We start from the raw sequence: 26,474 nt of genomic DNA, 5'->3' as shown, positions 1-26,474 counted from the left end.
GCCCAGTATTTGGTGCAGGTTTCCATGGCTACCTTGAAAGCAAAAACTGAAGTAGAGTCTTTTATTTTCCCTGCAATATGTGAGAGAAAAGCCATGGAATGGTTTGCAGATGTTCTTGTTGTCTCTGTAGAGGCCCCTTGGACACTCAGTCAAAAGAGAAAACAGCCACCCTCCACTTTTCAAACCTAGGGATTGCCAGGTTAAAGTAAAAAGGTGTTCTAAAAGTCACCCCTTTTCCCCCAGGGCATCTGAACATGTCCATCTCTTGGTCAGGCATCTCCCACCCTTCCACTGCACTTTGATCATTTCCTGATGCATTACAGAATGAAAGGACAGAATCCAACCTCTCCACCCCTCTCTGGCTTTTCTGGACTGAGCTGCACACAGGAGTGCAAATGATCAGGAAATAATTTCAGATGCAGTGGCTGCTAATGCATCTGTCTGGTTTTGTCTTGCTGCTGTTAATGGAATTCCAAGTCCTCACGGCTGAATGTCACCAGGGATGTTTGCTGTCCTCCTCAGCTGAGATCTTATCAATTGCTCATTATTTGATAAACCATCAGAAATACAGTGAAGTAATTAAATTCAGTGCCAGAACAGAGCATGAGTGACTGATCAAGTGAGGATAGAAGAAAACAGATCCGTTTAGAGTGAATTTCATGAATCATTGTTCTCCCAAAATTTAGAGAGAGATTAATTTTCCTGTTTTATTTTTTAATTGAAAGACTCTCTCCTTTCTAAATGCTGATGTCCTGGCAGTGTGTTGCAGTCAGTATCAAACTTGAGTGTCCTTTGGTTCTAAAAGTTATTTTACAAATCATCCCTTTACAAATCAAAGCAGGATAATGAGAAATAAATCCAAATCTTAAAACACCTTCCCCCCAGTCCTCTGTTCTTTCAGGGCAGAGGCCAAGCAATGGAAGTCACAGATATGGATGACATTGTTGTTCATATAAATCATTCCTGATTATGTCCTGGATGAATCCTCAGCCTGAGACTACAATTCATTCTTTTGCCCCCCTACTGCCAAGTTCTCAGAAAGGTTATTAACAAGCCTATTAAGATATTACTAATGAGCCTAGGTATGGATTTTTTTTAATCTGGACAAACTATATTGGGAACTAGACCCCTAAAAAGCCCCCAGACCCTTTGCTTTTAAAACACTACTGAAAATCATGAAGTGCAAAGCACAACTTCAGAGATCAAGCAGAAAAGTTCTTTTTTCCTTGTTCAAAATAATCCACCCTTTCTCCTCCTCTGGGTACAATTTAGGTGTTTGCAGCTGCAGAACCTGTTCCAGCATTTGACGCAAGCTACTGATCACACCAAGTCCTTTGCCTTTAAATTAGATATCCAAGACCACCTTTAACATCTGCAAAAGCCTGGTTGATCTCTACTAAGTGCCACCTGCAGTTCAAGTGCTGGGTTCTCTGTTTTCTGTCCATTTCTTTTTCATTCTCTCCCTGGTTTACATATTTATAGTAATTTTCCCCTTTTGTTGCAGAGATCTTGATGTGAAGACCTCAAAATATCAGCAGAGCCTGTGCTTCAGCCCTAATCTCGGTGTTAATGAACAAAACTTGTGCAAAATTTGGAGAGAAGATGGCCATCAACTGGAAGATCTGCTTCTTCAGCCTCGTATTGCTTCCTGTGGTAAGGAAAAATGATTTTATTTGCATTGTTCTGATATAAATACATGTTCTCCAGGCCAGCACTTGCCAAGAGGGAAAGATCTGCTGCTGACACTGATTCTGGATTTTTCTGGGTGGTCTCATAGTTTGGGTTAAGACTTTTTCAGCCTCCTTTGTTAATGAATTACGACTGTGTTCATTGCTCATCCTGAGAAGGGCAAGTCCATCCCTTGAGGGCACTTGTTCACTGTTTTTAACCAAGATTCAGAATAAAGTAATAATTAGAAGAAAAACCAGTGTGTCATCTGTTTCAAATCCATTGGTTTAAAAATATTTTTTTTCCAGACAGAGGGATAAAATTAAAGATTCCCTTCATCCCCCCCAATGAAACCTAAACCTTGAGATATTCCAGGCATTGCTTTTGGAGGCCTCCATTTTCAGAGGAACAATTTTAAGAAAAAATACAAATGGGCCTCTAAAGATACTAAAGGCCCTTAAAGTCATCCATCATCTTTCTGAAGATATTCAACTCTTTATGAAGATGACAGGGATTAAATTTCTCCACAAGCCTTTACTCACTAAACAATGTGCTCCTCCATTAATAACTTTGTGTTAGCACATCTGGGAATTGTAACTCTCCCTCTCCATTGTCCCTACACACAGTGACTGCACCTCTCCTCACAAACCAGCCACAAAAACACTGAAAAAAGATTTTTTTTTGTTTCCCTTTGTAGCTGTGAGGAGTCATACACAAGCCCTTGTTGCATTCAGCACAATTCTGTGTTAAACCATTGCTCACAAATGTGCTTTTCAGCTCTTCTCCAGCAGCACTGCTCCCAGGAATTCAGTGACAAATAGCACCAGGATTTCAATCTTCCAGCTCATTCCCCTAAAGAGCCTTCTACAGGTTCTATACAAATGCTTTATACTTGCTTAATACACAGAATATTTTCACATTAGTGCACTTTAGTAGTCAGTATCTGAAAGAATTCATGACATTTAGTAAGTTTTATTTTTTAATGACAGCTGTTTTTTGTGGTGCTGGTGTGACCAGAGCATTTTTTAGCAGTTTTTGCAGATTTTTTTGCTCTTGTGTATCAATTATCTGGCCTGTCTGCTACAATGCATAGCAGCTAGCACAGAGAACTTGGTTTTACTTTGGCACACAAAAATACATTTTCCTTCCTTTTGGCTCTTGTTTAGAGTCCATTTCACTGCACATCTGAAATGTGGAATAATTCAGCTGAATTCTGTAGAATTGGGTTGGAACTGGTGCCATAATTGTGTTCATCCAAATATTACAGTCCTTTACATATAAATATATGGCCTTGGAATTTTTATCCAGAGCATGGCTCCTGTGACTCTTCCTTAGATTTCCTGCTCAGGTAGAAATGATTACTTATTAAAAACTGAGTATGTTTAATTTTTATAATACATCTCTAAAATTACTACTGTAAACTTCCTCTAAGCTAATGGGGAGGGGGGGGAACCCCCAAATTTAACCTGATTTAGGTACTGTGAGATTCCTGCCTATAAAAGGAGTTTAGCTCAAATTCAGATGCTGGTTTTGGACATAGAAATGTTGATGACATGGATCCTGCCCTGGGAGGAACTGAAAAGCTGAATTCCTGGCCATGCAAGCATATTTTTCAGACTGCAACCAAAAGAATTAAATGATCAAAAGACAAAAGGCATTTCTGTTAAATGGCCAACAGCCTTCAATATTTCAAGATTTTCAGTGCTCAGCTCGAGACCCTAGGAAGGTGTCTCGTTTTTTAGAGGTGAACAGTTTTTAATTAAGGGAAATAAATGAACAAATCTCTTGAGCTCTCAGATGGGTGACCTTCCTGGCAGATGGAGAAGGACAGCAAATTCCCAATTGCTCACGTTTCAGGACATAACTGTGGTTGCTGAGCTGGATAATTAGTGATCAGCTCCAGCTTGTGGAAAGAATTGTTCTTAATGAAATACCAAATAGCAAACCAGAGCTAAAAAGAAAAAAAACTGCTTTTTTTTTTTTTTTTCTGCTTCTGCAAAGTTTGTGATCTTCTTTATGATTATAAGGTTTTACTGCAGTCTTTTGCAGGAATCCAGACATTGAAGTTACCCATTTAACACACATGAATTTGTGTGTTTGCACACACAGAGCCCACCACAGAGATTGTACAATAATTTGTGTATAAGTATTCATTTCACATTAAATCCCTGCATTTCGTTTCACAGACCAAATTTCAGGGTTGATATAATGTTATTTATGTTTCTTTCCTTGCTGTCATTCTTTTGCAGTTCTTGTGGTAACACATTTCTCCCCACTGGGGCACAGCCTTTCCCTGTGAACCATCTGTAATGTGCTGTGCTCCTGACCTCAAACTGGCATTTTCTGTCATGCAGATTTTCCAATTTTCTGTCAAGGGAGTGGATGTGACTTTTAAAATAATTAGAGTAATTGAAAGTCATCTTAGACTCCACAATGTTCCTGGAAAAAAACTATTTATATACTGCTCTCCTCCAAGCACATCTGGTCAGATCCTTTCACCTACAAAAGGCCCAAAATTGTTGTCCACATTCATAAACAAATCAAGAAAAGACAAAAAGAGAACCAAATATGAATGGGAAATTCCAGGTGGCTTCAACTATAGGCTCTGACCAGACAACAAGAAAATATTATGCTAAGAAATAATTAAAAATTAGCATTTTAAGCCAGTTCTAACTGTCAGAGTCGTGGGTGGTTCAGTTTTTCATGTGTTTTACACAAAGGCTGTTCTGCATTAACTTAACCCATGACCCCTCAGGACTGAAGGCACCATGATGCCTGCAAGGTCTTTAGAAGAATTCTTGAACTTTACTTTTTTCTGCCATTTAAGTGCTTTCCTAGATTTAAGTGCCTATGTTACTCTTTTAGCTGGTTTGAACCTATTTCTTTCAGGTGGCTCCACTCTTCCCAGTAATTTCCATTCTTTGCTTTGGATGAAGCCCTGAACAACCTGGGGTAGTGGGAGGAGTCCCTGTCCATGGCAGGGGGCTGGAACTGGATGGTCTTTGAGGTCCCTTCCAACCCAAACCTTTCTAGGATTCCATGATGTCTTTTTTTTTTTTTTTTTTGGCATTTTGATTTTTCTGACTGGCATTTGGTTTGACTTTGCATTCCATTCATCTGTGATAACACTGGGCTGCGTGTTGTCGTTTTTTGGTTGTTTTGGTTTGTTTTTTTTTAATTGGAAAGTATTAACAAAAGTCATACTAAAGTTATGGAGAAGAAAGGATCCTAAACCATCATTCCTTTGTCTGGTTCCAAATGCACTTGAGAAACAATGAGTTTCATGACTCACAAAGTTGGCTTGGTGTATGAACTGAATTTTAAATGTAACTGCAATGCAGGTGCTCTAACTGTCCAGAATAATTCCATCTGATGTATTTCTTCACCTAATACTTGGAATTTCTTGTGAGTACATATTTAGTATTGCTACACTTAAATGTTTCCAGAGGCAGAATATTCTGTGTGATGTTTGGTCAGCTGGGAAGAATGTTCTCCTTAAAAAAAAAAAAGAGAGAAATACGGAAAAGGGAAGGTGAAAGTGATGCCTCTTGTGTAACAACATTGAAGTGTGATCTCTGAGTGAGAGTCAGGTGGGCAAACACAGATTTGGATGTGCAGGCAGCACCTCACAGAGCAGAGAATGAACCCTGGATCTGATGATAGTTCAGTAATTCACAAAGGGCTGAGAAGAGAGACTGAAGTGTTTGCTCAGCCCCTGTTTGCTTCAGGGGGGAATATTTCTCATTTTTCTCAGGGTGTGTAGAGGCTACAGAGCAGAGAACTCTCTGTTTCCTGCATTTTTCATCCCTGGCTGTCACTTCAGTGCCAGGCTACCTTCAAATAGAACCATCCACCTTCCAGCCTCTGTTCCTTTTAAAAGATGAGGCACAGTTTATTTCAGACACAATATTCTACAAGTTTCTCTCCCAGCCTGCAACGTTTTTCAGCACAGCCCAAACGTGGGGCTCCTCAGGCACAGACAGAAAAGCTTGGATTGGTCCCTGCTCTTTAAGCAAACCATTCTTACCATTCCAGAGCTTAATGAGAGAGCTTTTAATTAGTTTACCTGCCTGGTGATTTGTAGCATCTCATAACCCTGTTAGAGAAGTCAAGCTCTCTGTAGGACTGCAGGTTTTTCAAACACAGTGCACAGTTGCATGTGACTTCCCTGTTATTTATACAATGAAAAGATAAATATTTTATATTCAAACACAGCCTGGGGACTGCTGGGAATGTTCTCCATAGGAGATAAAGGCTCAGCTAACCAAGGCATTAATGCTGCTGGAGCTTTTCCATTTTAATAGGAGGAGCTGGTGCTGGGGGCAATCTGGAGAAAATAGCAACCTCTTAAAAGCCCTGTTTAAAATAGAAGAACAAAGTCTTTGGATGTGTAATACTGGGTAAAGCAGTTCCAAAGAGCAGGTTCAGAATGCTGGAATCACCAAATATCATCTGAGAAAATCAGTGTGGCCAAACCACAGAGGCCTGGGTACCAACCAACTTCAAGGACATTCCAGAGGCACAAAAATTAAGATTTCAGGTCCCAGATGGTTGTTATCCTGTCAGTTAGGTGGGATAGGAGCTTCCAGAGAGTGCCAGAGTGAGAGTGGGATTTCCTCCTGACATATCTCTAAGTCTCTGTGGATTTTTTCTGAGAAAACTCAGTGTTTTCACACTCCTGAAGGTGGTGGGAGCCCTGGATATTGTGTTGGTGCTCTGTCTGTGCACTGGCACTTGTAACCTCACCTGGGCACCTCAGCTGCCAGTCAGAAACACACCTGGTTAAAATGTAAAAATGTTTTTCATAGAATTGTAGGATGGTTTCTGTTGGAAGGGACCTTAGAGGTCAGGTAATGTCAGGTGTCCTGGGCAGGGACACCTCCCACTAGACCAAGATTTTCAGAGCCCTGTCCAGCCTGGTCTTGAAGATTTTTAAGCTCTTTAAGCTGATTTGCACAAAAGATGAAAGACAGGAGGAGAAAAAAGTCTGAAAATACACATTTTCTACCCAAATGTGCTTCACAAGACTGTGAACAAACACAGGTATCTACCACAACTTTCCTTTAGACAGACAAGATAGCTCAGTCTTGGAAATGCAAAGCAGCAGGTAACAAAGCAAAAAATAGTTGCCTGTTTTTATATTAAAATGTTCTTTTTTTTGCCCTCTGGAAGAAGCAGTCATTTCTGTGAGAGGCAAATAAAATGATGACAACACTGATTTAAAGGCATTAATTAATGTGATTTTTTTTTTCCCCTGCTGGTTTTACATTCATGGGCTTGCAGGAGGGTGGGATGAGCAGTCAAATAACAAATGGGGCATTAGAAAGGGTTCTTTGAAAAGGAGGCTGTAAAAAAAGAAAAACCCAATTAAAATCAGAATCAGTGATTTTTCATGTTGCTCAGCTGTTAGTTACCAGCTCTTGGAGAGATAGTTTTCAAGTCTCTAGACCCCAAGAGTGTTGCCTGCAATTCCTTGGGTTTGCTGACTCAGCAGCCCAGGAGGATTTCCTGTGCAGGCAGCTTGAGGAGAGAGCTGTGATGCAAAACCAAAGCTGTGTGGGAGAGGAGGGGAAAATGGGAGCAAAAGGTAAGAAGAGAGGACAAAAATATGAAAAAAATCACATTTGCAGCACTCTTCCTCTATTAGGGATTGGCCTCTTGTATTCCCTCCTGCCCCTCTCAGCAGGGCTTGCAATAAAGAGTTTTCTCCCAGTCTGTGAAATGAGCCCTGCTGCTTCTCAGAGTGAGTGTGGGTCCTGGGCAGGGACTGGGCCCTGCCTGGGGGTCAGGGAGTGATGCTGGAACCCTTCCTGGGGGAGCAGGTGGGGTCAGTGGCTCCCACCCTGTTGTATTGCACTGAATAGTTTATTTAGTTGTTGTTTGCACTGGGTGATAGGAAATCTTTACTGAGAAGGTTTGGTCATGGGGATGGTTTTTTCCCCTCCCTCAGCACATGGTCTCCCCCTCACACACCCCCCTGTTATACACATGGTCTGTCCCATGGGTACTTCGCCCCTCCTCAAGGCCTCCCATTGGCTGCGGTCCTCTCTCCCCGCCCCCATCCTGGGGTATAAAAGCTCCTGGGGGAGAGTCCCTCTTTCTCTTTTTTACCTGGGTTCTTGTCCTCTTTTGAGTATGTTGCCACCAAGCCAATAAACAAGGTACTCGTACCCACGTGGAGAAGAGCGCTTCTCGTCTTTTACTTTCGTCTAGGCGGGTCCCTGTGTGCTAGAGTGAGTTAGCTGGATTTCCACTCATGTGAGGCCCAGGAAAACCACGGAATACTGCACGACCCCACAAACTCTGCAGACAAAAATTCTGAAGCTCCTCTGAGCCCAGCTGTGGGGCTGGGAAAGCAGAGTTTGCCAGGCTTGAGGGGCCTTTCAGGGCTTCTTTTGCAAAGCAATAACAACCTGGCTGTTGAACCTGCCTCTTAATCTCTGTGAGGCCCCTTAGGAAGCACTGCCACCCCCAAAGCCCACATGTTCCTGCCCCTGCAGTCCCCAGGGCCACAAACCCAACCCCACAAACCCTCCAGGGTTTCCCCGGGCGAGGGGTGAGTTGCTCACTCCAGAGAAACTTGTTCTCCTGACAAGAAAGTTGTGTTCCTCTCAGATTTATTCTCCCCATGTGGAAGTGCAGATTTTGGAGCTGTGGATCCCGAAATCTGATGATCTCTGTGATCCTTTTCTTCCATGCCATGCAATGCCAGTTTTGCCTAAAAGGACACCATGAATGAGTCAGAGCTGCCTCTGAACTTTCCTGTGTGTGTTAGGGCTGAGTTCTGCACCTAAAGAAGTCAGGAAATTCACTTAGAGCAATAATTAGCCCCCTAAATGCTGGATATCTGGATTAGAATTAGAGAATCCTGGCATGGCTGGGGTTGGAGGTGACCTTAAAGCCCATCCAGTGCCACCCCTGCCATGGCAGGGAAACCTTCCACCATCCCAGGGTGCTCCAAGCCCCATCCAGCCTGGCCTTGGACACTTCCAGGAATCCAGGGGCAGCCACAGCTTCTCTGGGCACCTGTGCCAGGGCCTCAGAGTAAGATATTTATCTATATTTATATATAATTTTGATTCTTCAATATTTAGTGTTCTTCTGTACTTAGTGATTGACACCTCTAGACATTGGTAAAACCCATCCTGAAATCCCCCTGATGCTCTCTTCACTGCAGGGCCCCAAAAATTTTTATTTTAGACTAAACTTTGGTCTCTTTAGTTTTTAGAAATCTCATTTTTATTTGGCATGTATAATAAATGTTTTGTGCCTCAGGAATAGATGACAGTAAGTCACCCTTGCCCAATTGATTGTCTTGAATTTTCAGTATCTTGTGACTCATCTTGGTAGGGAGGTTTGTAAGGTTATCTCAAATGCTGTTTACTGCTCTTGGTTCCAGGAACACATTTTTAAAATTCAATATTAAATGTATGTTCTTGTATGAGTGAGGGCAGATGCCAATGGATCTTTGTGTCTGGAGTAAAAAAAAATATCATAAATGCATCCATTAAATACTTCAGAATCATCATAAAAACATCCCAAACCCAAAGGAGATCTATTTTAAATAAAACAGGAAAAATATTTTCTCCAAAGAGCAACATTTAAAAAATATTCTGTGGTGCTTTCACAGAATTATTCCTTCCAATAGAGTTCAGAGAATCCTATCCCAATTTAAACCACTTTTCCCCCTTTTTTTTTTTTTTGCATCTCAGATTTCTAAAGACTTATTTTCTTCAAACAAGAAACAACATAGAAATGAACACTTTTTAACACTCCTCAGCTCTTCTAAAGAGGAAGAAATGCCAGATGCTTGTGATTTCTTTGGTTTTGGGTTGGTTTGTTTGTTTGTTTGTTTGTTTGGGTTTTTAATGTTTTTTGTGGGTTTTTTTGGGGTTTTTTTTTGGTTTTTTTTGCTATCACTATGGTTTAGACTGTAAATCCAATCAACATGTTGAGGGAAAATCATCTCAAGGAACATCTTTGAGGCAGATTTAATTTGTGCTGGTGAGTTTGATGCTTTCCCAACCCTTGTACGTGCTCAGTGCCTGACCTCACTCTTCCACCCTCCTGTAGATCTGGATTTCTCTGGAGGATTTCAGAGTGATAAAGGATTTTACTCTTCCTGCCCTTCCCAATAACACATTTTCTGCAGTGTTTTATTCTTGCTCAATGGGCTCCTTTTGGAGTGCAAAAATCTCTGAGGGAATATTAATTCTCTAAGAGTTTCAGACAGAAGAAAACACTTTATCTGCTGTCTCCTCTTTCCAAATGATTTTGCCCCACAGTCTCTCTCCAACTCAGAATCTGTGACCAAAATTTCTTATTGAGGGGTTATTTTGGCTAAATCCAGGCTTTGCTTTTGTTTGAAGACTTCTAAAACAGTTTGTCAACAATTTCACCCACTGATACTTGCACATTTGGGAAGGGGCAGTCCAGAGATTTTAATTTGGTTTTTTTTTCTTTCCTGATAGCCACATCTGAACATTTTTGTTTTTTGACATAAAAGTGTTTTTTAAACCTTTACTTTATGTTCTCTTGTTTGCTAAAGGCTTGCAAGATAACTGATAATGCAAAATGGAGATTGGGTAGGATTAGAGATATGCTAAAGCTCAAGGGTAGCAAGCTGTTTTCACTCCCTCAGAGATACTAAAATGTTCTTTTTCCTGCTACCCTCTGGCTGAGCAGGTTTTAGTTATTAGGTCTCTGTTAGCCAGCCAATGATAATTTTCTCCATTATTTAAAATACATAAATAACAGATTTGCTCTGCAACAGCAATTAAATTCTCATGTAATTTCAATCTGAGTCCATTTTAGCACCTCTTCCAGCAACATAAATATGTGAGCTCCAAACCTTTTGGGCATCATATGTTGTTTATTTTGTCTGAGCTCTTCCAGAAACACCAGGTGAACAAACTGCACCTCATTAAATATAACCATTGACTCTCACTGTGTATTTTCAGTTTAAAAGGTTTGCCTCCCAGAATGATGAATTTACTGTTCATCCACAAGTGGCTGCAGCTCTGGGAATTCCCAGGAATTCTTCATTTGCAGAGCAGCTGAGGGAGAACCAGGAATTCTGTACAGCATCAGTAGGAATGGGTAAAAAGATGCTGAAGGGCTTTAATACCCTTAGGACAGCAAATTAGTATGATCACATATATGGAGATATATTGATTTTTCTATTCCTCTTTGTCATCCATGTATCCTTCAAACCTGAATGCTGTGGGTCAGTTCCACTGAATTTGACAGAAGAACCACAATCTCAGAAAAAATGAATTTCTAACAGTTTCATGCCAATGTTTAGGCAGAGATTTTTTTTTTTTTAATTTCCTTACAGAAATATAAATTTTCTTCTTCACAGGAAGATAAATTTCACAAGAAACTCAGTAAACTGCACCTGTGGCAGAGCCAGGAATCCTGTACAGCACCAGTGGGAATGGGTATAAAGATGCTGAAGGGCTTTTAAACCCTCAGGACAGCAAATTAATATGATCACAGATATGGAAATATATTGATTTTTCTGTTCCTCCATGTACCCTTCAGACCCAGATGCTGTGGGTCACTTCAACTGAGTTTGACAGAACAACCACAATCTCAAAAAAATTAATTTCCTCACAGTTTCATGCCCATGTTTATGGATAGATTTTTTTTCTTATTTCCTTATAGAAAGATAAATTTCACAAGAAACTCAATAAACTGCAGCTGTGGGAGTGCCAGGAATTTTGTACAGCATCACTGGGAATGGCTTGAAAGATGCTGAAGGGCTTTAATACCCTAGGAACAGCAAACATGATCACATATATGGAGATATATTGATTTTTCTATTCCTCTCTGTCATCCATGTATCCTTCAAACCTGAATGCTGTGGTTCAGTTCCACTGAATTTGACAGAAGAACCACAGTCTCAGAAAAATTGAATTTCTAACAGTTTCATGCCAATGTTTTGGCAGAGATTTTTTTCTTATTTCCTTACAGAAAGATAAATTTCATGAAAAACTCAATAAACTTGTTAGACAGAAGAGTGTCCAGACTGGAGTTCATCTTAGGACAGGGGTTGATGGCTTTAAATGGAAAGAGGAGAGATTAAATGGGATATTAAGAAGAAATTTTCCTTTTAGGGTGCTGAGGCCCATTTGTGCAGGGCTAAAGTGCTCTGGCTGACTCTTGGCTTTCAGACATTCTGAGCTTTGTATCTTCAGTATCCTGAAATGAAATTTAAAAAGTTAAAAAAAAAAAAAAACAAAGAAAAGGGAATGTTGGGTTGCGTATTCCATCTCTTTTGTAGCTCAAACCCTTAAAAAATGTCTTCAGTTGGATCTGATGCCCTCAGGGCATTATTTCATTGCATATCCCTATTTTTCTGCCTTTCCCCACACATTTCTTTGCACATGGCCTGGTGTCCAAATTATTTAGCCCCAAAAATCCATGTCCATGGATAGCACATGGCAGAGCAGCTTGGGGACACCCTGGGTGTTGTTGCAAAGCAATGCTTTCACTTTTGCATTTATACACTTCTTCCTTCTCCACAGCAGTTCATTTATTCTATTTATCCAGCTCTTTGCTGATTCTATTTTAAAATTAAAGGGATTTTTTTTTCTGTGAATTAAAGCAGAAGATGGGGACAAAAAATAATAAAACTTTATTTTCCATTGGTTTTCACCTTCTGGTTATAACGTGAATTCTGCAGCTATTTCATTGTGGGAATACAAAGATAGAAATGAAGCTTCTTTTCCCTTGTGTACACCTGGATTTTTTGCTACACCTCTGTTTACAAAATCCAAAATGATGCCTTGGGAATGACAATCAGTATTTTAGGGCAGCTCATCTTGTACTGAGGGCAGCTCCCCTCCACATGGTGCTGCCTGCAAAGGGAAAATTTGGGAAAAAGCCCCAAACATACCCAGTGCAAAGGTGGCAGAAGCCATTGTAAAATAGCTGGTGAAAGTGGGGGAGAATTCAATTCTATTTAATGTGTTGCAAGGAAGAAAAAAGGGAAGTTTGACAGAGATGTGTACAGGGATGTTTGACAGGAATAACATTAATCTAGAGAAAATTCTGCTCCAGGTACTGCTTTTGGAGCATTGTTTGTATTATTCAGAGCTTAGTGATTTTTTTTGTCCATGTGTGAAAATGTGAAATATTTACCTGTTCTGAAAGCTGCAATGTAGAAATTCTGGACACAGGAATCTTTAGGATCAAATAAATGAGTTAACATTGGAATCACCCAGAATAATCCAGGAGGGACAATGTAAAAGAGGTTCCACCAGTTTTACTTTCAAATCTTTGTTTAGCTGAAGTATGACAGCAGTTTGCTCTCCTGGCAGAGGAATCCCTGCTCTATTTCTCTCTTCAGCATGGATTATACAGAGAGTATTTACATGTGTTAAGGTTTTCTTCTGAGAGCAGGGAAACCAGAGCAGCCAAAAGAGCTACTCCCATTTCTGATCCTGAAACAAAAGTTTCTTCCCTCTATGAACTTCAATCTGAATAAATTAGAACATGACCACAATTTGACATTACAATTCCAAGGACTTTGGGGCTGTATTATTTTTTTTAATCATGTTGAAATTCAGAAATAAGTGGAGAAGTGCTCTGCATGTCTTTATTCCATTGCATGGCTGAAGGATGGATAATTATGTAGAAAATCAGAGAATCAGAGAATTATGGATTGGTTTGGGTTGGAATGGAATTTAAATCATCCAATTCCACCCCTGCCATGGCAGGGACACCTCCCACTGTCCCAGGCTGCTCCAAGCCCTGCACAACCTGGCCTTGGACACTTCCAGAGATCCAGGAGCAGCCACAGCTTCTCTGGGCACCCTGTGCCAGGGCCTCACCGCCCTCACATGGGAAAATTTCTTCCCAATATCCCATTTAATCCTGCCCTTAGACAGCTTAAAATCATTCCCCTGGGTCCTGTCCCTCCATCCCTTGTCCCCAGTCCCCCTTCAGCTCTCCTGGAGCCTTTCAGGCCCTGGAAAGGGCTCCAAGGGCTCCTTGAAGCCTTCTCTTCTCCAGGTGAGCACCCCCAGCTCTCCCAGCCTGTGCTTAAACTCCCTGAGAAGTAAAATTAATGGACATGGTGGGACTGAGTTTTCTTTCTGTAACTGGAAATTCATCAGCAGAAGAGAAATTAGCAGCTGGGTATGAACAGGGAGGTGAAGATGAAGCTGTTAAAGGCCAATAACTGAGAAATTCTGGGCACTTCAGCTCCTGGGCAGGAATTTCTGTGGGGAAATCCAGCAGAAACGGAGCAACAAGCTTTTCTGGGGTTTTGGTTTACTAAGAACAAGACACAGGTTCAAACTCAGGGCTGTCCTGCCAGGCAGGGAAGGTTTTCTGAGGTTGGGTTGCAAATTTTGTGTGGCTCTCAGCAGCCACCTGAGAAAGAAGCAAACTTTGGCTTGTGCTGCTGGGGTGGGGAATAGGTCAAGACACATCAAGGGATGTGGGAATCAAGGGTGGCTGAGGATTCCAAAACCAGAATCAGTGAGGTTATGATGGCGTTGGTGATCAGGAAAACTTTCTGCCCCCCAGAGGTTTGTCAGGCACTGGAGTGGGTTTCTCAGGAAGTTGTTGTCACTGTGATATTTTATGAAAAATCCTTTTGCCAGGATCTTTTCTCCTGAGAAGCTGAGAAGCTTCAGCTTCTCCATGTTTTGCTGCTTTGGAGTGTGATTTGGAGAATTGTTCACCCAGCATGGGAAATAGTTTTTACTTGATGACCAATGACAGCCAGCTGTGTCGAGGCTGTGAGCAGTCACAAGATTTTGTTATCATTCCTTTCTATTCCTTTCAAGCCCTCTGATGAAATCCTTTCTTCTGTTCTTTTAGTAGAGTTTTAATATCTCATTTTCTTTTAATATAATATATATCATAAAATAATTAATCAGCAACATGGAGTCAAGATTCTCATCTCCTCCCTCCTCCTGGGACCCCTGTGAACACCACCACAAGTTGTGGTGGCACCAAGCCCAACAGAGCTCAAGGAACTTTTGGACAATTCTCCCACCTGGTGGGGTTTTTGGGGTGTCCTGTGCAGGATGGGGAGCTGGACTCAATGGTCTTTGTGAGTCCTTTCCAACTGAGGATATTCTGTCACAGATGAGGTAGGATCTGGCATTTTCAAGCTCAAATACCTAAGACTGGGGTGTCTTAGTCAGCAGGCAGGGACCCCACTGATTTGGCATGCACAAAAACCCCAGCAGAACTCTCACCTCTTGCCCCAGGGTGCCAGCTTATTGACACTTCTCACCTTTAGCACATTAAATTTAGGAAGAGGTGCTTGAATGTATCAGCCAGCACTTCTTATCCATCACGTAGAGCTGCAGCCTTTTATACTTTGGCTCTAAACCCTATTTTTCCCCCCTTTTTCTTGAAAAAGAAAAATTGTCTCTTGTTTAAATATGCAAAAGGCTCTGATTTTCAAAGGCTGTGCATTGCAGTCAGCTGCAAACAGCACAGCTGAGGCTTCTGCTACCCTGGGCAAGAGCCCCTGTGCCACCAGCTCTGTATCCACAATGTCCCTGTACCTGCCAACACTTCAGAAATGTATTTTCATTAACTTTTAATGAAAAAAAAACTTTTTACTTTTCTTTTTTTTTATTTTTTTTTTACTTTTCATTATTTTTTTGTGAAATGCAGATTAACTGCTGTAACAGCTGAGAACAGGACTTGTGCTGCCAGGTGAACAAAATCCACCCTGTTATTGAGTACCAGATCCCTTTTCTGGGGAGATTTCTGTGTGGCACAAAAGGCAGAAGAAGCTGGAGCAGAATCTGGGTCATGACAAGGCTCTGACAGCGAGACCTGTGGCTTATCTGTCAGGCTCTGAAAGGCAGCCAAGCCCTGCTGGTTTGTTTGGAATGAAGTCACCCTTTAAGGGGGAGTTCTGGTGGTAACACCAGAGCATCTCAATCCCTGCCCGTTGTCCCTCCTTAAATTAAACCCTACCCTGCAGTGATATAAGAGTAAAATAAGGATTTGAGGCTGGGTATGCAATCTGGCACTGGGTTTGGTTTGGTTTGGTTTGGTTTCTAGTAATTCTGCACTGCTATTTTGTAATATTCTGTAATCTTTTGTAATATTCGACATTTCTGAACTTTTTGTCCAAGAGGTTCAGCTCAGGAAATGTTGTGTAGGGTTTTCTAAGGAGGCCTCATGAGCAGTGCATGGGTGATAAATTCATTTTTGCTTTTATGCTCCTATCCTGATGCCTTGTGAAATAAAGCATTCAGATAAGGAATCACACACGGATAGGAAATGCACTTTTTGCAGGATTAAGTAATAAGTTGCAGTTTTGCATCATGGTTCATAGGAACTTTGAGTTATAGTTTGTAATGGCAGAGTATTCTTGACGCAGCAATAATAAATAATTAGATTAACACATAAAATGTTAGGAAAAGGGAAAAAATAGGAAAATATTTGGAAAAAAATGCATGAGCTGGATGTGTAACACACATGCAGCAAGAACTGCTCTTATATATGTTGTTCTGTGCTGGTCCAGATTTTTACACAGTAGGTTATCCTTCCAAAACCCTCAAATTTTGAGGATCTCATCCCATAGCAATGTGAATAAAATTAAAAAAAAAATCAGGAGTGTTCAGGGTTGACTTCAACCAGGGAATATTTTCCAGGGTATAGGAAGGCTCCAGCTGTTAATAGGAAATATTTCTACATATTCTGCCAAGGCTGTGATGTGGACCAGAGGTTTCATCTGCTTTTTTCTAGTCATTTGCTGTTCCATCTCTGCTCTCCTGCTGTATCTGCTGCTCTCAGCTCCTCAGAAAAGGAATTGAGGTGGATGTGTCTGAATTTTTCATCCTGTGTAAAAAGAAAAGCCCTCTAATTGTCACACCTTGTCTGAGATGTTCTGCAGTTCAGCTCTTGTGATTGAGGAATGGAACTGGGTGTGATTGTGTTTCCCTGTCTCTCCAGCTCCTGTGAAAATGTCAGTAATTAATTACTGCTTATTTTGGTTTTATTGTGGCTAATGCACAGGTCCCTGCTGACTGTGAGTCTGGGCCTCTCTTTAATGACATCTCTAAAAGAATTTTGTGGTTTTATTGTTCTTTGGAAGCATCAGAGATTGGTATTGAGGTCCAGAGTTATTTTTCATCACCCGTTCACTGCATATCCTTGAGAGGGGCACATTTGTGCTGCATCCAGATCACAAGGCATGATCCTAATTCAGAGCTGCATGTTCTCAGGCTCTAAAAATATAATATATATAAAATGTAAATAATATTACTCTAGTATATTTAATAGGGTTAAAGACAAAGGCCAAATCTCCCACTGAAAGTCCTTATTTGTTAATATGCATTAATGGAGACATTAAAAGATTTAATGAGTTAAATACTATAAAACAGGTAATGTGTCTTCCTACTCTCAGTGGTGTTCAGAGCATCATTAACTGACATCAAATTGTCATTTTTAAGCTTACAGATGCCCAAGACAGAAATGCTGCATGTGTTTAAACAACAATGAATTACAAACATACCAAATCCCTTCTGTTTCATCAGTGGGGAGAATTGTGTTGGTGGAACTGATCACTCCTCTGGCAGGGGTTTATTTGCCCAGAGCTTGGTTATTCACTGTCAGGAGACCACTGTGCACCCTCAGAGAATTCCTGAGAATTGCATTGAAATGTTTCTGTTCAAGAGCTGTTTCCAGATATTTAAGTGCTGGTGCTCAACCATGTGCCCACTACTTCCACTATCTCAGTGGTGCCTTGTGCAGGCTGAGCTAGAGCAGAGGCTGGACAGAGCTAAAGAGAATAAAGCAGGGATTTATCCAAAGGATCTCCTCCATGGATGCACCTTGGGCAGCACCAGAGCCCAGCCAGGGCTGCACCCAAGATGACCCAAAATGGCCCCAAAATGCACGAGCGCTCCCGGGGTCTCTCCCTGGGATCAGCTCTGCTCCATCTGCACCTTGCAGTTCATTGTCCCAGCCCAGCTTTAGCCCAGGCACTCCCACCCTGCTTGTTTTTCTCTCTCCAGCCCACGGGGTTTGTGCTCCTGGGCTGAGATTTGGATCATTTGTCCTTGGTGCCCAGCTGGAGCAGGAATTGTTTTGTCTCCCTGCTCTGTGCACAGAGCTCACCATGCCCTGATGTGAAGCTCAGACCCACACACTAAAGCAGCACAGAACCTGAAAATATAAAAGCTAAAACCTGAGGCGTGAGACCTATATAGTCTGGGCTGCTGAAGGTGAAAAAATAAAGCAAAAATCAGAGTTTCCAAGCAGGAGGATGGGGGTGGGATCCACCAGTGCTGGATCTTCAGCCACTCATGTCACCTTGGGATCCCATTTTTGTTACCAGCAGGACACAAACACTGACACTGCAAGTCTTCTTCATTCTTTTTTTTTTTACCCTGATAACTTAAGTCATAAATATTGATCAAAACCAACTGTCCAAAGCATTAACTGGCTGTGAGAAGTGTTTCCTGATGCTCCTCAGCAACACAGCACTGAGACAGCCCTAAAAACAGAGGTAAGGTGCCCATCAATAGGCAGAAAACCCTAAAAGCAGGAACTCTGCTCTGCTAGATCACCTAATAAAAGTGGCATTAGTAACATTCTCTATGGCATAAATCCAGACTGAGGGATCATGGTGGATAATAATGTTAGAGAAGAAAAATTTGGAATTTGCTATTTTGTGAAAAATTAGTTGTTTTAATATCTTTTGTCATCCTGCAGAAGTGTGTTAATATATCTCAACTTTTTTTCTTCCTTATTTTTTCTCTTTTCTCTCAATTTGTTTTTGTTTGGGTGGTGTTTTTTTTTTTTTTTTTTTTTTTTTGTGCTTTTAGGGTTTAGTTTGTGTGTTTATTTGTCTTTTTTTTTTTTTTTTTTTTTTTTTTTGTTTGGTTTGGTTTGTTAGCTTAAATTTATTTTTCCCCACGTAGAGGAGATTGCATCAGCTTTTAAAACTCAAAGTAAAAATTTTCCTTACCCCTAAAATGGATTACTTGAATGCCACCTCATGGGGCCTCTAACAGAGCTGGAGAGACACTTTTGACCAGGGCATAGAACAAGGAGGAATGGCTTCAAACTGCCAGAGGGCAGGGTTAGATGGGATGTTAGGGAGAAATTCTTTCCTGGGAGGGTGGGGAGGCCCTGGCACAGGGTGCCCAGAGCAGCTGTGGCTGCCCCATCTTTTCCTTTCTGACCCCTTTAGCTGAGCTCCATGCTGGTGCTCTGTGCTGGTGTTCTCAGGGGTCCCAGGAGGAGGGAAGAGATGAGAATCTTGACTCCATGTTTCAGAAGGCTGATTTATTATTTTATGATATATATTATATTAAAAGAAAATGATATATTAAAACTATGCTAAAAGAATAGAAGAAAGGATTTCATCAGAGGCTTGAAAAGAAAAGAATGGAATGATAATAAAGTTTTGTGACTGACCATAGAATCTGAGACAGCTGGACTGGGATTGGCCATTAATTAAAAACAACCACATGAGACCAATCAAAGATGCACCTGTTGCATTGCACAGCAGCAGATAATTATTTACATTTCATTTCTGAGGCCTCTCAGCTTCTCAGGAGAAAAAATCCTAGCAAAAGGATTTTTCATAAAATAAGTCTGTGACAGTGCTCTGACATCCCATTCAGTCTGCTCCCTTCTTTTCTTCAGAAATATGTACTTTAATCCCCTCCTTGAGTTTTTACAGCAAAATAGTGATGAAACCTTCCAGAAGCAAGAAGGAGAAAGAAAGGCTGGCTGAGAACACAACTCTGAGCACAACCTTTTGTACAAAGATTTGATTCCTTTGGGATTTTTCCAGTTGTGAAGTGATTTGTTTTTCATCCTCCACTTCAGCACAATACCCAACCCAATGTCTCTGAGCACTGAAAAGAGAGGGAGGGAAGTTCAGAATGAACTCAAGCACTCCCAATTACCAGTGCCATAATGAGCTTTTTGCCTTCCTTCTCCAGTGGTCTCCCCATTCCTGGAGTCCCTTTGGGGAATATTGGAGTAAGAGCTGCAGCATGAGGCATCCACTGGAGCTGCCTGCAGGGAGGAGAGAAAGGGAAGAACGTGTGCTAGCTGAGGGCAAACAGCTTTAATTTAATTAGCAGATTAATTAAAGCTTCCTCCCCTGGGCAGGGTATGTGTGTGTAGAAAGTGTTTCTGCAGCCTCTTGTAGTTGTTCATCAGCACGTTCCTGTTCCAAGTGTGGCTCAGATGGGGCTCCATGAACTTGCTGGGAGCCTCTACAAAACAAATTTCCTGTCAGGGACCTTTTCTCTTCAGGGTTTAGTTTAAATGCAGTGAAGTATAAATGGGCAAATAATAACAAGTAATGACAAGAGCTTGCTTTGCAAATGAACGTGGCATCCAGCAGCACCACAGCTGCAGAGCTCCTGAAAGCTTCTCTGTTTCCCAAAATCCCCACAGTGAGGGAGCCCTGATGTCAGCACAGATTCCCTCAGTGAAAGTCCTCCAGAGTTCTTTGCAGTGTGAAAAAAAAATATTCAAGAATTTCTGAGAGCCTTGAGTCTGCACACTTTGCACTGGAAAGCAGAGGAGGCCTGGGCTGGGTTAAGACCAAAGGCAGGAGATACAAGGAAATGTTTATTCACATCTACACAGCACTTGATGGATCAGTTGTACATCACAGAATCACAGAATGGTTTGCTTTGGAGGGGACCTTAAAGATTTTTCACTGCCACCCCCTGTCCTGGGCAGGGACACCTTCCACAATCCCAGGTTGCTCCAAGCCCTGTCCAACCTGGCCTTGGACACTTGCAGGGATCCAGGGGCATTCAGAGCTGCTCTGGGCACCCTGTGCCAGGGCCTCCCCACCCTCTCAGGAGAGAATTTTTTTCAAATATCTCATCTAAATCTACTACTTCTGGAATATTACATCCAGTTTTAGGCTCCTCAATACATAAAATACTGCAGTCAACTGTGGCAAGTTCAAAGGAGGGACACTGAGGTTTCCTGTGAGGAGAGGATGAGGAAATTTGGGTTTTTTGCCAGGTGGAAGGAGAGAAAATTGGGGGGCAACCTTGTATCAGCCTTGTGGTATTTATGAGGAGAGCATCAGGAGGAAAGAGCCAGGGTTCTCATCATGCTGTGTGGCAGGAGAACAACAGAATGTTGGTGTAACCTGGAACAAGGGAGGTTCACATTGGAGAGAATCCTTTTTACTCTGAGAACAAGTGAGCACTGGAGTAAGTTCCACCAAGGTTGTGCAGTCTTTAGAACTTCAGAATTTTCAAAAATGCAGGTGGGAAAAGCCCAATTAACCCTATATTGGTTAATTGGAATTAAATATTGCCATTGCTGCCCCTGCTCTCAGTGGAAGCTTGAGCTGAATTCTTCTGGAGGTGCCCTCCAACCTTAATTATCCTGTGATTCTGTGGCTGTCCCTGGAAGACACATGATAGTTGACATCATTCAGAGAAAGCCACCAGAGACAGGGATGTCTGGGTGAAGGCAAAGAGTGGGAGAGACTGAAGCTTTATACATCAAATCTGTAGACCAGGAAGAGAAGGGAAAAGCTCTAGGTTATCTTTTATATCCTATTGATTCTGGGTTGCTCTGGCAGCTGATGCAGACTCTGCTTTAAACAGGGGACATTCCTGTATTGCCAGTGCTGCCTAAAGAGTGAAAAAGGTGTGCTTTTCCTGAAAATCCTCTGGAAAAAATAGGAGAGGAGAAGATGCCTTCCCATCTGTTGCTGACAGAAAATGCAGCTGTATTTTCCAGGACCTTCTTAGGGATCACCTGGAACCCCCTATTCAGAGTTTAGGTGGCAGTTTCAGGGTTCAGAGTAACCAGCAGTTTTGCCAAGACAGCAGATTGATCTAACAGAGAAAATCTGGGAGCTGAAAAATCAACATCATTGTCACCTACAGGTTTACCCCTCTGGATCAGCAGTTCCTCAGATTATATGAACAGGGTGTCCCAGATTGCTCAGAAATTAAAATGTTTCTATTTCAGCTCCCTTGTTTCAGGTGTTCATCTGAATCTGAGCATCTCATCCCAGATTTATGCTGATAGAAATCCTCACTTCTCAGACAGGCACAATGTGTTAAAAACCATAGATTCCACCCTCCAGCTTCCACTCCAGTGATTTTTATTAATTGTTTAATCTGTGCTAAATCTGAAATGGTTACCTGAGGCTGGAGTAGTAGGACTACAGAGGAAAAAAATAGTCCTTATTTTCCCTCCTTTGTCAATCACAAATTCCAGCAATTTACATATGCATGGCTTGCCTGTAACCCCCAGCCAGGAAATCTCTTGCTGTGACAGAGTCTTGGCCAAACCCTGGATCCACGCTGGGCTGTTCTCTTGCCAACAGCTCTGCCCTGTCACAACCTGTGTCAGGAGCTGGAAAGTGTCCTTGGAAGAGATTGTCAGTGATATTTGCAAGCCCTGCAGCTCTGATATCCTGCAGTGAGGCCATGCAGCCCAATCTTGCTCCATGCTAAAAGCTCACAAAGTGGTGAGAATCTTCCCATAAAGTTTTGTAAACTGATTTGTACACCTAAATTCTCTTTCTTTTGAACAATTGGAAAAATGAGTGGGAATTGCAATGCTGGCAGGAGGTTATCAGCTTTTCAGGCTGATGTTGACCTCTAAGGAATGAAGGAAAGATCCAAACCATGCTACAAACTGGGAGCTGTACTTCAGAATTGTATCTTTGGAGAGGAAATTCCCAGAAATTTCTCCCAGGAGAAAGCCATTTTTATGCAATATAAAATCAGCAATCAGAAGGGCTATTAAACCCTTAGTTTCATCTCAAGCACATTATGTCTAGTAGGATTTTTAATCACTTTTCCAGTGAGTGGTTCAGCCTGCCAGTACAAGGTTTTGAGAAGTATCACCTGCTATTAGAGATAGGGTAAAGGGATATGTTGGTTTAATCCAAGATGACACTTCCCATGGAAGTCCTCAGCTATCCTGGGAATGCTCCACAATGCTCAAAGAGTGGAGCATTTTCTTGCAAATGATTTGCAAGAAAAGGGAGCTTGCAAAAAGATAGAGAGAGGTTATTTACAAGAGCATGTGGTGATAGGACAAAGGGAAATGGCTTCAAACTGAAAGGGAGCAGGTTTAGATTGGATATTGGGAAGGAATTGTTCCCTGTGAGGGTGGGCAGGCCCTGGCACAGGTGCCCAGAGAAGCTGTGGCTGCCCCTGGATCCCTGCAAGTATCCAAGGCCAGGTTGGAAGGGGCTTGGAGCAACCTGGGATAGTACAAGGTGTCCCTGCCCATGGCAGGAAAATTGGGAAAATATCTCTAAGGTCCCTCCCAAACTAAGCCATCCCATAATTCTGTGATAGTACAAAAAGCCAGTTAAGACAAACTCAAAAACAGTTTTTCCCCATGTTGTGTAACACCTCTTTGTCCAGCATTCACTTCATAAGGCATCCACGGAGAGAAGGGACCTGTTGATTGTGCTGCTGCTATTTTCTAACCTGCACTGGCATGTGCATCTCTCCAGGAGTGTCAGAAGGTACCCAGATCTTAAATTTCCATCAGCCACTTGGAAAGGGATCAATGCCTTTTCCTGGCAGTGTGTTCTGCTGCTGGGTATTTTTTTTTTTTCCTTGCACAATTTGTTTAAAGCGTGGTGTCCGAGCTCTGCTGCAGATTGTACATTTGTGGCTGGGACTGAAGGAGTTCCCAATGGCTTTTCCCTTTCACTCAGTGTGAAGTGTTCTGAAGTCACAGGAGTTTGGATGCCATTTGCATGTTGCTGGCTGGGGTTTATGTACAAATCACCAACAGGATGGTACTGCCAGGAACGTGCCTTGAGCTGTTTCATTTTCCAGCATCACTCTCATTCCATGGTTATGACAATGGGAAGATGCCAGCAGCTCACATCCCAGGCAGCAGACAAAGAACTTAATGTTACAACTCACTTTATAAGTTTTTTGACCAATCACACAAAGCAAAAGCACACTGACAGTAGTTCCATCCAACCACTCTAAGCACAGGTACCTTTGGTTAAAACAATGCTTATTTCAAATACAACACCTGCTTGTGAGCCTTCAAACACAATGCACAGAGCTCCATCATTAACCCTAGAACTCCCTAATATCTCACTAGATAGACTTTGCTGCAGCTCAGGGAGTTATTCTAGACAAGCATTAATGCACAGACCATTGTTCTATTTGTCCTTACTTTTCTCCTTCTTAGATAATTTTTCAGCTGACCAATCTCACGGCTGCTGCTTAGCTCTAATCACAGTTCTGCTGTCTCTGAGGCTGCCTTTTGCAGCTTTCCCAAAACCCTCTGATTTTATAGATTCCCACATTTGCCCAGGAAGGCAAAAAATGCAATCAAGTGGCAAACCTCAGACGTTTCTAGGGACAACAACTTGTTGCACTGCCAAGCCAGTGTTGTGAGGCCCAGCAATGATGCAAATCAGTTCTGGAAAAAAATCCAGATAGTCACAGCTCCTTCCCAAACCCCTCTATTTTTAACAGAGCCTTTTGCAGGTCTTGGCCCTGGTGTGACCGGCTGAATCATTGCTTGGTGGGAACAGGGACTCAGCAGTGGTGTTTCCATGACAAAGTGAGCCTCTTTTGGCAATGCTCACAGAACAATTTATCATTTTTGAAGCTAACTTTTCAATACTGGAAGTCATAATAGAATTAGTAAAATGTGTGTAATTCAGCTTGAAGTGAGTGATCTCATCTACCTTGTGGATTAAACTCCTCTCTTGCATTATTTTAGGAACAACACTTAGGCAAAAGTTGAATCACACTCTAATTCATCTTTGTGTTGATGTAAAACCATGGCCATGGAGGATTTAATGAAGATCTGCTGTTGTTGTTGTTTTTGATTCTTATCTGTCCCCTCATTACCCCTCTCATTGTCACAGTGCCTGATATGGCATATCTTGGATGGAGTAGAAATGTTCCCATTTACTTAAAAAACAAAAGGAAAAAAATCAGGACTTTACAAACTTAACACAAAAATGCAGAAGAGGAAAGAGCAGCCAATGGTACTGAATTGCCATATTTGATCTGGCCTCTATAGAAATGCCAAGTGAATTCCCATCTCACCATCACATCATTACTAGGACTTCAAAGCAGATTTTTTTTATCCTGAAGGTTCTCAGGAATGCTGGGGACACATCTCACTTCTGAGTAAACTCATGCAGAGAAATCAAGTTTTATAGCAATTGTGAATATTCTCAGAGAACAAAATGAGCAAAATGGTGTTTTGTGAGTAACTGAACGTAGTCAAAGACCAAAGAATTTTAGACTTTTGTGGTGACAAACTCTGACCCCCAAGAGAACACTGCATTTGACCTGAGGCTGTCAGGTCAAGTGAGCAAAATGGTATTTTGTGAATAACTAAATGTAGTCAAAGACAGTTCAGGGTTTTTGGCTGGACTGTTCTGCATGGTTGGTGTGTAGATATAATTACATAGACCAAATGCATAATATATAAATATATATGAAAAATATAATTATATCTACCAAATTTATTGTAACTACAAAAACATAAAATATAACATGATTGTTATTAATTTTACCATAAGTTCAAGGGAGCAGCAAAGAGTTAAGTACTGTAATTTGCACAGGGCACATTCCAGTTTATATTTGTAGTGGCCACCTTAATGAAAATCATGTATGGGAAATGAAAGCTCTGAATTTGTTGTACCTCTGTATGTCCTGCCAGCTTCTTGTGCCCTCTCAGAACCAGATACTGACTATTTTTTACTGTCTCTCTATCTAAATGAATACACACATTCTCTAAACTGATGTGAGTCAGAATCTTCCACTTCATTCAGAGTAATAAATTTTTCAAAGACCTGTGAATTTCATGCACTATCGACTTGGATTCTTGATTTTTTCTAGTATGTGTCAAAACACCATTTAACTGCACATATCACTGATCTCTTCTGGGGAACTGAGACCAGGCTGTCTCTGCTGAGCACAGGAAATTGCAAATGTCCTCAAGGCAGAAGAAATGGGATCACGAGGCCTGGAGTTCAGGCTTGCACTGCCATTGGATTTGGGCTCTGCCTTCAGTTGTTGAAGCCTGACTTGGCAAATTAAAGGTTCTGCCACTCCATGGTCAATGGAGAAACACCAAACCCCTGGATCCTTTCAGGAAAATGTGATAGCATTAAAACAGACGACATTCAACAGACCAACAATGTGATAACATTCAACAGACAAACCTTTTTGTGGGAAATGGAAAAACAGAAACTTCCACAGGCACAGGAAGGTTTGGTTTGCAGCCTTGGAAAGAGCTTGGATTGATGTATAAAATACAATACACAGATATTAAGCAGGGAAATAATAAACTTATGTTTCTATGGTTGTAAGTAAGAATATGCCTTAAGTAAGTAAAACACTGTATAAATTAGATGGTGAAGGGTTTATAATGTAGTATCGTGGTTGTATAGAGTAAGCTAAGAGTTTAGAGGTTGTAAGAAAAGCTGAAGTGTGTGTGGCAGAAGCCCATTGGATAAAAGTATCTGCAGTGCAGCAAAATTAAGTAAAGGTGATTGGTTAGAAAAGCAAAATAATCTTTGTGGCAACTGTCCATTGGGTTAGAAAGTTCTATATTGTCTTGTAACAAAGAACTTGTGACTACTTTGAGCTATGACTGCTTTCTCCTTTAAATCTCACAGCCTCTGAGACTGCTGTTTATCTGAGCAATAAATCAGTTTTTTGTGGTCCCATCCCTTCAATTAAAGCAGCAATAATAATGCCTTTTGTTATGAACAATTCAAGCCCTTTTGATTTTCCCAGATATGAAATTGTTGTTAGCAGGGATGACAGGCAGCTCCTGTTCTCTCCTCTGACACTGAGGTTGATGTT

General features: G+C 41.5%; 1 protein-coding gene across 4 annotated transcripts in view; it reads left to right on the top strand.

The window, feature by feature from the left end:
- ADCYAP1R1 (ADCYAP receptor type I) overlaps positions 1-26,474 on the top strand; it is a 158,937-nt gene that overhangs the window by 31,036 nt on the left and 101,427 nt on the right. For all 4 annotated transcript variants that reach the window (XM_059838669.1, XM_059838660.1, XM_059838651.1 and 1 more), the window contains exon 3: positions 1,505-1,653. In XM_059838669.1, coding sequence (XP_059694652.1) covers positions 1,570-1,653 — 84 coding nt within the window. In that variant the 5' untranslated portion in view covers positions 1,505-1,569. The remainder of the gene's footprint in view (positions 1-1,504; positions 1,654-26,474) is intronic.

The sequence above is a fragment of the Haemorhous mexicanus genome, chromosome 1 (genome assembly GCF_027477595.1).
Source record: "Haemorhous mexicanus isolate bHaeMex1 chromosome 1, bHaeMex1.pri, whole genome shotgun sequence".
Lineage (NCBI taxonomy): Eukaryota > Metazoa > Chordata > Aves > Passeriformes > Fringillidae > Haemorhous > Haemorhous mexicanus.
Note: the sequence above shows the minus strand (reverse complement) of the source record. Positions and strands in the feature narration are given on the sequence as shown.